The sequence below is a fragment of the Pseudonaja textilis genome, chromosome 1 (genome assembly GCF_049901715.1).
Source record: "Pseudonaja textilis isolate UNSWEBS1 chromosome 1, rPseTex1.2, whole genome shotgun sequence".
Lineage (NCBI taxonomy): Eukaryota > Metazoa > Chordata > Lepidosauria > Squamata > Elapidae > Pseudonaja > Pseudonaja textilis.
The window spans coordinates 176,996,992-177,012,559 of record NC_141990.1 but is presented as its reverse complement, the minus strand read 5'-3'; the positions used below and the strand labels follow the sequence as shown (position 1 = coordinate 177,012,559).

General features: G+C 37.0%; 1 protein-coding gene across 4 annotated transcripts in view; it reads left to right on the top strand.

The window, feature by feature from the left end:
• Nucleotides 1–15,568, top strand: part of MYO1B (myosin IB) — a 137,143-nt gene that overhangs the window by 19,446 nt on the left and 102,129 nt on the right. For all 4 annotated transcript variants that reach the window (XM_026696887.2, XM_087919784.1, XM_026696886.2 and 1 more), the window contains exon 2: nucleotides 5,280–5,424. In XM_026696887.2, coding sequence (XP_026552672.1) covers nucleotides 5,290–5,424 — 135 coding nt within the window. In that variant the 5' untranslated portion in view covers nucleotides 5,280–5,289. The remainder of the gene's footprint in view (nucleotides 1–5,279; nucleotides 5,425–15,568) is intronic.

Genomic DNA, 15,568 nt, shown 5'->3' with positions numbered 1-15,568 from the left:
TAATTCAGGTACCTGATGAAGAACTATAAATATATTGCAAATGTAAGCAATAATAAACATACTTAAGATGCATTAAGACTCTGATTCACATGTTTGAATATTCATATAGTAATGGAATATTGAATATTCCAGTATGAATACTTACTCTAAATTATATATATGTGGTCTAATAATTTGCTGCTTTTTCTGAAGCTGAATTGAAGGAACAGCTAAAAATATAACTATATCAGCATCATGTAGAAATTAATACTTTCTTGGGGGTTCTGTTTGGAAAGATGGTTAATTTTTTACTTTTTGATAATACAACAAAATGTTAGCAGTTATGTAAGAGCTACCAGGACTTTAGAATACTACATGTGCAGTTGCTGTTTGCTGAAAATGGTTTATCTGGTGCACTAAGTTCCTGACTCTGAGGGAACATCCTTTTTTTCTTGAAGTTTTGGTGCTTGATCTGGGTAAAGAAGGACTTTTTTGCCTTGATAGCTGCATCAGTGGTGGCTGTCCAGGCTGACACTCAGCATCCTGCCTCTTTGCCTACTAGTTTGTACTAGGTGGTATTGATATCAACAATGGATTGAAACTCAGTAGAATTGTTACCTATCAGCTCAAAATCAAATCCCATAACAACCACAACCACTACCTCAACTACAATCAAAACTACAACCAAAAATAACCACCAAACCACAGCCACAAACAATTACTATACCATCAAATAATTCCACAAATAATATCCCCTTACTCATCAAAGACATCATGGAATGTGAACAGAAACGTCCAAATGCCATCTTATTTGGTGTCAAAGACACCAACGAATCAGATGACATCACCAAAGTTTGCGATATCATAAGCAACTCAAATACAACAAACATCTCTCCTGAAGATATCATCGAAATAACCAGAGATAGCCCTGGGTACAAATACAATGACAGCACTTGGCTCCAAGATTTTCTAGAGTTGTATGCAAAAATGAGTCCAGCAAATGCATATTCATTCATACAATAAATGCCATTGCAAAAACCAATCCCAGCCACAAAAATCTTCACTCAAGACCAGACTTATCCATACTGCAAAGAATCCACTCCTGTGAACTCCACGTAGAACTCAAAAACCGTCTAGACAATGGAAAAAAGGACCCATACATTGACTACCGAGCTGATTGCATCAAACGAAAGTCACACAACCCACAACTCCACATCCAACCCCACCCCATCCAATCCAACATTACTCAAAACTAGGTACGCATGCCCCTAACTACCTCTATTCCAACCACAACGGGCCTTAAATGCAAGCTACTCAATGCAAGAAGCCTTGTAAATAAAATACCTGAATTTTTCCTCTTACTAAATATGGCTAAATTCGACATTATATTTGTCTGAGAAACATGGCTCAATGCATCTCTCCCTGACTCCATTACCACAGTAATAGACTATCATGTTTACTGATCAGATTGTGAAATCTGTAGAGGAGGTACTGTTGCTATCTTCTATAAAAATTCCCTACATCTAAAAAACATCCAAGTGACCTAGGAGCTTGCTATTCCTGAGATCATCATCTGTGAACTCTCCTTAAATATAACATTTCGGTTCTTACTATGTTACAGAGCCCCTGATTATGACATCGAACATGGGCAGCATCCTGCCCACATGCTTTTATCTTTCTTGGTGACTTCAATCTACTTCATATTAACTGGACCCTTAATGAATGTACAACTGAACCCACACATGCAACCTTCTACAATGCAGTAACAAATCTGGGACTAGAACTAGTAACCAACAACACTAAATTTAACAACTGCCTCGATCTCATCTTCTGCAATAGTTTGAATTCAATTTACGGAATACAAATTAAAGAACCCTTTTCCAACAGTGACCACAACATGATTGACTTTTGTCTCAACATATATCCACACAAAAATCATCACAATGACGGAATCCCCAATCCTAACTTCAAAAAAGGCAACTATGATCTTATAAACAATGATCTCTCATCCCTTGATTGGCAATTTCTATTCACTGGATGCAATACTGTAGAAGACCATTACAACATATTTTTACTTGAAGTCAAAAGAGTCATCAAACTATATGTACCATTAACAACTCCCAAAACCAGAAAAAACAAATTACCCATAACAATAAGGAAGCTTCAATCCAAAAAGAAATCACTTTGGCAGAAAAACAAATCTGGTCACGTTGCCAACTTCAAAAGCCGATATAAAAATTTATGCCACCAGATAAAAACTGAATGCACTAATTATCACATTAAACAAGAAGAAAACCTTCTACGCACCAATTCCACCTGCACTTTCTACAGTTTTGTAAACAACAAACTAAAAGACTCAAGGTCCATCCCACCCCTGAAAGGACCTAATGGTAAAGACTGCAACGACAACACAATTAAAGCCAACCTCTTTAACACAATCTATTTGTAAACAGCAATGGATCATGCCCAGTATTTCCTAGTCGAACCACAGATAACTACAATGATCTAATGCATATCAATTTTACAGAAGACAATGTTGAAAAAGCACTACGCAATCTAAAACCTTCTCTATCTATTGGACTGGACGGAATATGTGCCTACTTCCTAAAAAAGCTATCTACTGCCATAGCCGAACCGCTAAGCATAATCTTTGAAAAATCTTTCAGGACCAGCTCCTTGCCAAAACTATGGTCACAAGCCATGGTCATCCCCATCTTCAAAAAGGGAAGACCCCAGCCTAGTTGAAAATTACAGACCAATCTCTTTATGCTGCGTCACCTGCAAAGTCATGGAATCAATTATTAACCAATCCATCATCCTCCACTTAGAAACAAAACAACCTACTCTCTAATAAACAATTTGGTTTCAGGAAAAAACTATCATGTAATCTGCAACTCTTACACTGCTAAAACATATGGACTACACAACTCGATCAGGGCAAAACAATAGACGCAATCTACATAGACTTCTGTAAAGCCTTTGATTCAGTGGTACATGACAAACTACTCCTAAAACTAAAATCTTATGGTATCTATGGACACCTGCATAATTGGATAGAAGCATTCCTGTCAAACAGACAACAAATGGTCAAAATTAGGAGCTTCCTATCAAATTCTGTACCTGTTAACAGTGGTGTCCCCCAAGGCAGTGTTCTAGGACCAACTCTTTTCATACTCCACATAAATGACCTCTGTGATCATATTAAGAGCAAAAGCGTTCTTTTCACTGATGATGTAAAGCTATTCAACACCACAGACAATACTCAAAAAGACCTTGACTATGTATCAGAATGGTCAAACAAATGGTAACATCAAATCTCAACAAATAAATGCTCTGTCCTACATATTGGCAAAAAAATAAATAAATCAGAAAATAAAATACAGGCTAAATAGCCAAGACCTTGTTGATGATCCAAACTCTGTAAAGGATCTTGGAATACTCATCTCTAATGACCTAAGTGCTAGAGCCCACTGTAACTACATAGCCAAATAGGCGTTAAGAGTTGTTAACCTAATCTTACGTAGCTTTTTCTCTGGTAATATTACACTAATAACTAGAGCATACAAAACATTTGCTAGATCAATACTCAAATACAGCTCATCAGTCTGGAACCCACATTACGTATCTGATATTAACACAGTTGAGAAAGTCCAGAAATATTTCTCAAGAAGAATTCTCCACTCCTCTACTTGTTGCAGAATACCTTAGCCACCAGACTCGAAATTCTAGACCTAGAAAACCTAGAACTACGCCGCCTTCAGTCTGATCTAAGTATAGTATATAAAACTATACATTGCAGTGTTCTACCTGTCAATGGATACTTCAGCCTCAACCATAACAACACGAGCAAACAATAGACACAAACTCAAGGTTAATCACACCAAACTTGATTGCAGGAAATACGACTTCAGCAACAGAGTGGTCAATGTCTGGAATACTCTATTTGACTCTGTAGTTACTTCCCCAAACCCCAAAAACTTTAACCTTAGACTGTCTACTATTGACCTCACCCCTTTCCTAAGAGGTCTGTAGGGGGCGTGCATAAGCACACCAATGTGCCTGTCCTATTGTTTCTTTTCTTTTCTTTTTTCTTTTTCTTATATGTATCCATGTATTCATAACTATGTTTTTACTTATTCCTATTGTAAGCAATTGAAAAAATAAATAAATAAATAAAGGCAAATGAAGAGAAAAGGGGAAGGTGATCAAAAAAATATGGGATCTTTTGTATTTAATTTGTATTTCATTTGTATTTAGCTGGAGCTTGAGTTAGATCATGCATTTGCAATTTGCCTTTCTTCTTCTGTTCACCCTTGGAGTTGCCTCTTAAATCTTCCCTTCTCCCAATTCATAGTCTCCTTTCCATTATTTATCACTGGGGTCAGTTTACACTTTTTGGGAGTTCTGTCCCCACATACAAGACCCTTTTCTTTGGAATTCCCTGGATATTTCTTGCTGGCTTTTCTTCTGGCACTTCGTACTACCTGCTCTGATTCAGAACTCAGTAGGTCTGTCTATGCCATGTGCTCATGAGTAGTTTTGCCACAACAATAGAAAATCACTTAATATACCTGACTTTAACATAACTTAACATAAGTTGGAGTTACAAGTGAAGACCCTAGTCAGATACAGTCAGAGAAGCAAGGAATATCATTTACAATCCTGGATTGAATTGTTATAATTATTACCTTTACTTTCTCACGCTCTTATTGAGTTGTACTAAAATGAAAGATCAAGAAAGCAGCATATGCGCCAAGTCAGAATTTTAGAGGTAGTTCTGAATTTACCAATCAGTGCTTGGGGTTTAGGCATATATAGTCTTCAAGAAAATAATTGCCATGGGTATAGATCTGTAATTACTAAGATGTTATGTATGGTCTAAACTTTGTGAACAAATTGTGTAAGTGTTATTTCATGATGGTTCTTTTTCAGAGATCCTGGGTCAGTTCTTCAAAGCTAGTTATTATGCTGACTTTCCTCATGAGACATACATTAATTTTTGCAAACAATAATTATAGAAATAAGGAAATCAAAATTTTAATAGCTCTTTGAACTTTCGTGAACAGTTTTTTCCCAACTTCTATATAGTAAAATCAGACAGTGGAAATAATTATTTTCTTCATCCACTTGAGTGTTTCTGTTTTATTTATTTATCCATCCATCTTACCATAAGCAATCTTTTTCCAAATACTTTTTCCTGTTTTGCTGTATACTAGAAATAACTATTACAGGTCTTCATTCCTCCATTGTGATAATTTGAATGTTATATTAAATGTTAATCTCTCTTTTTATTTTTACAGTAAAAAAAAAATGGCAAAAATGGAGGTGAAGACATCTCTTCTCGACAATATGATTGGGGTTGGAGATATGGTTCTTCTGGAGCCCCTTACTGAGGAAACCTTTATCAGCAATCTCAAACAACGCTTTGATCACAGTGAAATATATGTAAGTATGCTATAAATAATTTCCATATATCAGTTGATATGGGATTCATTTCACATGAAGGCATAGATTGAAAATTCTAGACTGATTTATGAAATGTAATTTTTTTGGCCAATATTACAAAAATAAGATTATTAAATGTGTGATATATAATTATATCCTCAACAGTAGATCTATTTTAATTGTTGTAATAGATTGAGTAATTTAATAATTTAATTATAAATTGATGCATAACTACTATAATTCCCCTTGCTGTGTGTGTCTTAGTAAAAAGTATTAATAGTGACATATGGCTTGTGAGACTGTAGAACGGAATGGGTAAAGATGAGATTAGGAAACCTAAATACAGAATAAAAGGAAGATCTAAGTGGGCATAATTGGAGGAGAAAAAGGATGGTTTAGAATTCCATTAAAAAGTAAATATCATCTATACAGTTTCATATTTTTTCTTTACTACTTAATTTGTATACAGATAAAAAGACACTGTTGTTTCTTGAAAACCCACTGAGCGATTCTCATTTGGGATTAGTATATCACATGAAGCCACAATGTTGTTTGAGAGGTTCCTTTATTCAGTGCAGTGTGTTTCTTAATCATGGTTTTGCTTAGCATGTTATGCATGCTCAGCCAATTATGATTTACTGAGCAAATCGCATTGTCAGCTCTGGTTCAACATGATGTGTGAATCCAGCATTTTTTCTTTTCTTTTGAAGTTCTTTGGAACTTCATCTGCTGCCTTAATTCAAATGACCGAGTGGCTTCCCTCTCCAGAATTATGCTTAACTCTCTTTAAAAAAAAAAAGTTGTTTAGACTTGCCAAAGAGAGGTTGCAACATAAAATCCTCTTTAAATGTGATCCTTTCTTTTGTTAAAAGAAAAATGTCTAGGTCTCAATATCATATTTTTTCTTGGTTTAGAAATAGTGTGCCTCTCTCTACCCTTCACCTCTCTACAATTAAATACCATCATCTCTTTCACTTTGATTTGGAGTTTAAAGTCATCCACTGAAAAGAGCATTAACATTAGCCTTGATTACATTCTCAAAATTGCTTGACGTTCTCCTGATCGTTCCTGCTTATATGAGAATTATAGCATTATATGCTGTACTTCACTTGGTTTTCAAAACTTCATTCCTGTGGTTGAAAGGAATGCTTAGTAATAAAGGAGGATTGTAAGAAATGTTACACTTCTACATATATATTAAAGACTCGGGAAAGTCAGCATTATTTTCTAAAACCAACTCAGCATTTTATAATTGCCCAGTTTATGTTTTCTACTGTTGATTTTGAAATTTACATAAGGGTATCATAGCCAAGGCAGATTGCTCTGTCAAAACTGATATATAAACTGATTAAATTAAATTCATGTTTGGCCACAGCTTAATATGGCCAAACATGCAACTGAGCTGTGGTGGCACAGTGGTTAGGATGCAGTATTGTATTCTTGTTCCAATTTTTATTTTATTTTATAGCATATAAAAATTTCAATTTCAATCAAACAGTGTATTGTCTGGGTACAAATATTTTTACGATATAATAATCAAAATGTTTACAACAATATTCATTACATTTATGTTAATTATAGTAGTATCAATAATAAGAACAACAATGTTATTTACTTAACCAATTCAGCATGCTTTTCTTATAGCACTGATCCTATCCATCTCTTTCCCTGTATATAGCTCCTATATTTTTTCAGCTAGCAATTGATAAAATAAGTCCCAAGTCAAAAAGTATTCAGTTTCTTTCTTTTCCTTGATTATAAGTGTTAGTTATCCATTTCTGCACATTCTGATATTTATTTAATTACATTTTCATCTGTTGGGATCTCTTCACATTTCCATTGTTGCCCAAATACAATTTTAGCTGCAGTCGGTACATGCAAAATCAAATAGATGCAGTATTGCATTAACTCTGCCAACTGCCAGTAGTTTGAGCTGGTCAGGACCAGCTCAAAGTTGACTCAGCCTTCCAACCTTCTGAGGTTGGTAAAATGAGGACCTAAACATAATTTACATTTTTTCATAAAATAAAATGGATTCAAGAAAACATTTTTAAAAAACCTTAAAAATATAATTAATTGGTAATTATTGTTATGATATTAAGATATCATCAAATGGAGTATATTGACTGAAGTGTTTTCATCTGTAAAAGTCTTAGGTACACATGTATGAATGTATTAAAATAAAGAAATGTATTGTAAGAGATACTAAGCAAGTGGCTTTGATTGTGGCTTGCCAATGTGTGAAATGGAATAAAAAATAGATTATCTGAGAAGAATATATGAATGTTCTTTTTAAAAAAATTTTTTTTATTAATTTTCAATAAACAAACATACACAAACAAAATACAAAACATGAAAATATAAAACTTCTTTTTGGAAAGCGGCTTAATCCCGGGTTACATCTTTTTATACAGACATAAATTCAAATTCATGCTCACTTTATATACCATTTCATATCTTATTTACCATTCTACATTTTCTATATAGCTTCTCCTCTCTTTTCACTCTCTTAATTCTGTTTTATTTATTTCATCTCAATTTAAATCATTATGCTTATATCTTTTGTCTGTTCTGTTTCAATTATCTAGTATCTTTTCTCATTAACACAAAATTTCTCCTGTAATCACTGATTGAAGTATGACGCCTTTATATCTTTCCTCTAAATTTAACACTTAAAATAATATATAATTTTCATTCGGATTCTGCTTAGTACATTCTAAAGCTACGTACTATATTTTAAAAATAAGAAAAAGTAATAAGTTTATAATATAATTAAAACAATAATCCATAGCAAATTAAACTCTATCATTAAGTCTTAAACATTTTACACATTCCTTTTAATATTTTATCCCATTTTATAATCATATAATGTTCCAGTTTTCTAACATTATTTCAAATACAAATCCAACATTACAATCTTTATGTACTTTTGCAGAATCTCTTTTTTAATTATATTTGTACCCATTATCTCTGAATAAGTCCTGTTTCTTTACATCTTGTTTCAAACTTTTGTAACTTCTCTTCCCTTTTTCCCTTCCTTTCTTCCCCAATCTAGCCTCTTTACCCCCTTGTCTCTTAATCTCCACCCTTTTGATCTCCACCCTCTTCTGTATTCTTCTTTTCTGTTGCTTTCTGACATTGTATCTATTTTTCACCTTATTTTTCCCTTTTTTGGTTGTTTTTTAAGTCTTAAATTCTCCATTCTCTTTCCCCTCTTTCCCTTTTCTTCTGTTGCTTGTTCATTAAAGATGGCTTCTTCTTCATCCCAATCTTCTTGTTCTTGTAGTTTCTGATAAGTAGAAATCGCCATTTCTAAGAAATGAAAAACAGAGCCAGAAGAGCCCTTCCCTTCTTGTTCCTCTTCTTTTAACTTTTTGAATTCCATTTTCAGTTCATCGACAAGTAATGCCATTGTGAAAAATTTTTAAACAACCCAAATGTTTTTAGCCTTTCAGATAATAATTTCCAAAAGTCCCAAAGTCACCAAGCAATTCAAATACACACAGACTGTTTCATTTAAAACTTTCTTCTTTTTACACTTTCTCTTCCTGGGGTTACAGTTCAGTTGCAAAGTTCCAATTATATCTTTTAGAAGTCTTATTACAATTTAGCTCTAGTCTTATAAATTCCAAGCAGCCTCCTCCAGCAAAATCTTAATATTAATTCTTTTCCACTCCCTTCCCACTTATAGCAGAAAAAAATTTTTTTCCCCAATGTTCAGAAATCTTTATTGTCCCCTTGGCTTTAATTTTCCAGTTTAATTACCTGCTGATGCCAAAATGGTTTTTTCTGATTTCTCTTTCAACTGCTGTCACCGTAAGGAAGGAGAATGAGAAAAAACAAACTTTCCCTTTTTACTTTCATTCGCCACTTTTTCCAAGTCTTCTTTGGGAGCGATATCTTTAATGAAATTTAAATTCCAGGGTATTTAAATGTTACTTATTATCCTGGTCAGCCAACACTTTCACTTCTCAGCTTCCTCCTGCACAATTCTTATCCGGATGAGAGCTTCTTTGTGGCGGCCATTGCTGACCACCGCTCCACCGCTTTCGGAAAAGGGAGTTAAGCCAGCTGAGGAGGGGGGTTGCGATTCCCCCGGACCCCTGCCGGATCTCCCCTATCTTCAGTTACCTCTATGGGATAACTATAGCCCCAAAACCGGCTGGATTGGGGCACTCCAGCGGCGAGCGCAGCAGAAACCGCACACGATCGCGGATTCCTGCCGTCACCGAAGCCCAGCAAACCGGAAGACCCCTTGAATGTTCTTTTAAAGAAAGAAAATTATTCAAACAAAGGACACTCTTTGTGTTCCTGTACAATGTATTGCTCTTGCAAACTAATGTCCTCAGTTAGCAGTGACTGATGAGGAAAGAGATCTTGGAGTGATGTACATAGATCAATGAAGGTGTCAATATAGTGTACACATGCTTTAAAAACGACAAGAGCATATTAAGGATAATAAGAAAAGATATTGAAAGTGGGGATGACAGTATCATAAGATCCTTATATGAATCAATTATGTGATTGTATCTGAAATATTCTGTGCATTTCTGGTCACTGTATCTCAAAAAGTTATAATTGAGCTAGAGAGGGTTCCTAGGAGGGCAACTAAAATGATCAAGAGGGTGGAGCAACTTTGTCCAAAACTTTCCTCTGTCAAGAAAGGTTTGCAATATTTGGGGCTTTTAATCTAGAAAGGAGAGAATGAGAGAAGACATAATTTGTAGTATACAAAATTATGTATGATGTGGGTAAAATGGGCAAAGAAAAGCTATTTTCTTCTCAAAATACTAAAACCAAATGTCATCCAATGACGATGAAAGAATGGGGACAGAAAAATGACTTTTTAAATATATAAAATGTTTAATTTAGTTTTGGAACTTGATAACAAGATGTGGTATTGGCTATCAGCTTGGCTGGCTTCAAAAAAGGGTTGGGCCAAGTCCTAAGGATCAATGTCTATTAGCCTTTGACTCTATTAGACTGCCTCTGAAGGTCATCCACTGAGAGACTAGTGAGTTTTCTTGTGCTCTTGAGGGGTCCGTGGTGTTCTCTGAGCTTGGTTATTTTCTTGCAGATGTTTCATTACCCAATCAGTGTGAGGGGTTAGGGTTAGCTAGCACAATTCTACTAGTTAAGTGAGGGATCCGATCCAGCAGGGCACTGCTTATGGTCTTACATTCGACGCATCACTTACAAATCTTAACAGGATGTATGAGCTTATATAAGGTGGCATAATCCTTCAATATCTGGAGTGCAGTTGTTACAGAAAATCTTATAAGTAGAACTTTTAGCTTATTTCAAAATTTGGTCATGACTGCAGTGAGTGGAGAAAATTCTCTTTCACAAAAGTCCATATGAAAGAAAAGTTAAAGAGCATTGTATACAGCATTTTTCACTTAAAATCTCCCCCTCTCTAATTCTTTCTATGTGAATCTCTGATACCTTCCAACGTGTCTCATTTAAAAATAAATACTCTTTATGGTGGAGAAACTGAGTGAACCCAAACTCCACAAACATTATCTCTTAGATCTTAGGACCAGCTTGTGGAACAGCTTCATGTTTGGGGAGGTGGCAGTGGGCATGGAAATTAACTACATGCCTGTTGTAGTATGATTTTCATTATTATTTTAGGATCATTTGCCTTCCAGCTAGCAATGAATCTTACGAAAAGTTTTGTTCAATTGCATGGTTTTTCATTTTTCCAGGCTTTTAAATAAGTATTTAAATTCCTTTCTTCAGCTCTTGAATAAAAAAGTAAATGATGAAGCAAACTACAAATAGTCCTCAACTTACAACAGTTCATTTAGTTACTGTTCAAAGTCACAGTGGCACTATAAAAAGTGACTTATGACCGTTTTTCACACTTACAACCACTACAGCATCCTCACGGTCATGTGATCAAAATTCAGATGCTTGGCAACTGACTCCATATTTATGATGGTCACAGTATCCTGGGATCATGTGGTCACTTTTTGTAATCCTAACAAGCAAAGTCAATGGGGAAATCAGATTCACTTAACATCTGTGTTACTAACGTAACAACTGCAGTGATTCACTTAACAACTGTGGCAAAGAAGGTTGCAAAATGGGGCATTTAACTAAATGAGACATTAATGAATGTCTCACTTAACAACAAAAATTTTGGCCTCAATTGATGTCTTCAGTTGAGGATTACCTGTATCTGATTGACTTTAAGAATAATGTCAACTCATGTGCTCAGGATAGGATTAATAAGATTAAAACAAAATCCTCGGTGATTTTAAGAAATGATGTTTGATTGCCAAATGAACATAATGGTTTTTTTCAGTGAGGTGCCACACTACATGTTCCCTTCTTAATTTACAACTTTTATTTTATAATTACTGCTATAAATGTAAAAGACATTTGACTGGAAATTGACAATAAACCCTGGAAGATAAGCAGCAGGAAATGTAAAGAAAACTGCATGCATTTATTCACCAAGAGTTGAGCTCAGCTCAAGGGCATCTTTGCAATGTAAATTTTATTACTGCTTTCTTGTCTTCCTTTTTCAATGAATATATTTCTTTTATCTCCTTCCCTACTGCCCTACTGTAAGTTATAGTTCATGAAAATATTGGTAATTGGTTTAATTAAAAAGTTTCAAATGTTGGAAATTAAAACTTTGGTTGATGTAACAAGATGTGACAAGAAATACAGATTGTACATACATATTGTTTAGACGCTTCAGCAAGGCTCTATGAATTCATAGCTATTCTGCTTTGCTTCATGAAAACAGAACTTTACTATGTGAATTTTTTTCTCACTATCACTTACTCCAAAGTTTCCTTAAAAAAAAAAAAAAAGATTAGAACAGGAACCTTCTGTGCATGTGTGTTATGGCTAAGTGCCATAATTTTCAGTGAACATGATTGGTTCTGGCCAATTTTCTCCCATCCACCAACTATGTAAATAATCAAACTGCTTTTCAGTCTCATTTAAATGTTAAAGTCTAATTTGGGGAAGGAATGGTGCATGAGCCAATGAAAAAGAAAGTGATTGTAGTGTTCTTGCAATGTTAGAGTGCTCCCTTTTCATCACCTCTCCTTTCAAGGTTTCATAGTGTTTTTAAAACTGGTTGTCAGCTTTGAAATTCAGCTGCCACGTATTTTTTTTAGAGAGTTAGAGGAGTTGAAAAGTTCAAGGTTATTCTGTGTGTCGTATTAAGAATTTGCAGTTGCCGTTAATTGGTTCTTGTGATTTATGAAGTGTAGAAGTGGGAAGAGAGAAGGTGGATTCTGTGTAACGGCGAAAAAGCTTTCACTTGGGAAATTGCTTTTGAACGCACCAGATCTGTTCCTAATAAATCAATTGGAAAGATAATGTCTCGGAGTGATTGATATCATGGATACTGTCTGGATGCTTGACATTTATTTCCCAAGTCTAACTTTTATTTTTTGAATGGGCTTGGCTGATGCCCCGGAGTTCTTTTCCCAGAAATGGGCAAAGAGCAGCAATCAGCCAAAGTGCAGGGGGAAGCGTGTGAGGGCCCTCCCTCCGGAGCGTTAATGGAACCTGCCAGCCCTTGTTTGGAGGAGATGATAGATGCTTTCAGGATGGCAGCAGGAGAGAAGCATTTCAACTGAAGAAGTTGTTATAACCCAGAGATAACCCAGCTGTCTGAAGAGAAATCTTTCTCTAGCCCCAGGCATATGGCTATTCTGTCAGATTGGAGGGAAGAGAGACAATTGGGGTCAGATTTCTCTCAAGAAGACAACCCCCAGATTATTCCTGGAAGTCCATCAAGGTCAGAATTATATCAACAGTTCCAGAATTTAAAGATGACAGATTTGGTCTCACAGTCTGTTTGGACGGAAGGAAGCTTGAGATCACCCATATTCACTTACCCAAATATCGTGAGGAACGAGGAGACTATACAAATGCCAGTTGGAGGAAGCCAGAAAGAAGCATCAACTAACAGAGGTATGTGCAGCCTCAGAGGCAATCCCCTCATTTCCCAGAAGGAATTTTGCCCCCTGCAGAGAGTACCCCTCCAGGATGGGGATTTTACTCAGGCCAGGGGTGGATTCAATGGCAATGGCAGCCAGCACCAACACAGCCCTGGTCTGAAGTGGGGTTGCCTAGACAGCAGACAGCAACCACACCCCTCCACCTGACCAGGGAACCAGGCCACACCCATCTTTCTCCTGGCAACCACAATTGCAGACCCAACCAGAAGCAAGGCCACAGGGACCCCTATTCCAGAGAAGCACCTCCCAGCCAGGATTCAGGGGACCTATCCAGCCTATGTACGCCACCTGGCCTGTTCCTTCCATTCCAGTACAACCTGCAGGAGCCTGGCATGTGCCACCTCAATGGCCGCCATGAACATTTCAACTACTTCATCACTCGAATCCAATTCCATATAGAACAATTTGGAGATAAATATGCCACAGAGTGCGATTTGGCTACGGCCATAACAAATGGGATGAATGAAGGGGATGCTTCAGACTGGGTGGCCCAACTACACAACAAACAAACCCCTGAATTATACGATATAAACAGATTTATTCAATTATTAAGACTCAGATTTGAAAATCCAGACAGGGTAGCAGAGAACGAAGAGAAGTTAATGGAAATGAGGCAAGGCAAGCGACCATTGTCAGAATTCATTTGGGACTTTAGAAGGGTCGCAAGCCACCTCATGGATTGCCCTGAAAGAATGACTTTACACTATTTTAAAAAAGCCATTGATCCAGAAGTAAAGAAGGCCTGTGAAATTAGGGGAATCCCAAAGACCTTTCAATTGTGGTATACAGCCTCCCTCAGCTTAGATTGCAGCATCAACCCACATAGGAAACCCCTTCTGGCAGCCCCGACTAAGATTATTGTGGCACGGAGACCGCCAACTGGACCAGCCGAACCTGCTCGTACCCGACCCACCATGGTGCTGAAATGTTACCGATGTGGCCAAGCTGGTCATGGGGCAGCAGACTGTCTAGCCCCTGCTTCTGTGCCACAAGTAGAAGCCTAATGCAGCTGTTAGAGGTTGGAAGAATCAAGGAAGACCTCTGGGCAGGGACGGGTTCACTAAGCACAGCTGGGAAAGCCCCCTCTGTGCAGATGGGAGCAATGGACCACCAGACTGACACCACGTCCCTGAAAACCCAACTTGCAAAGACGACCCAATGGTGAGTGATCCCATCATACCTTTTACGGTCAAGGTCAAGTTAGTGGTACCAAACACGGGGGAGGCTGGGGAGTTAGAAGCTATCATTGATACTGGGTGTTCCAGAAGTCTTACCGGACTCCGCATCATTGAACAATTGTGCATAAAGACTAACCCGCTAAAATGCCCAATCAGATTTGAGCAAGTGGATGGAACCTTAATGGGGGGGGGGCAGCCACTCAATTGACAGAATTAATCAAGATGGAATTAGGGCCCCATCGCGAGCTCATACGCTTCATAGTGGCCCCCAAGATGCCAGAATCAATAATTCTGGGACTTGCTTGGTTAGACAAATGGGCCCTGATGATCAAATGGGAGGATGGATTCAGAAAAATCCTTATTGGACCGGGCCCATTGCCTCCTTTTCCACCCACTACAAAGCTATCAGTCAGCTCGAACCCAGTGCCTGAGCCAGCATCCATGGCATCCCACCTTCTCCCAGATAACCACCAGGTACCCAACCAATACAAAGATTTGGCTAAAGTATTCAGTGAAGAAGAGTGTAATGTTTTACCTCCCCATCGAGCCACTGACTGCACCATAGAATTAGAGCCCAGGGTGTAATTACCAAAACTAAAGATGTATTCTATGACGCCTGCTGAAATGGCTGAATTAAAGAAATACATCAACAGCAATTTTGAATGAGGTTTTATTGAGCCTGCCAAATCAAGATGTTGTGTTCTTCAAAAAGAAAGATGGTGGATTGAGATTGTGTGTTGACTTTAGAGGCGTGAACGCAGTATGCATCAAAAACATGTATCCTCTCCCTCTTATGAAGGACTTATTGAACCACCTATTGAAGGGCAAAATATTCACCAAGCTAGATCTCAGGGAAGCTTACTACCGGGTCTGCATCAAAGAGGGAAATGAGTGGAAAACTGCTTTTAACTGCCCTCTGGGTAGCTTCCAATTCAAAGTCATGCCTTTCGGACTTCAAGGGGCTCCTGCAGTGTT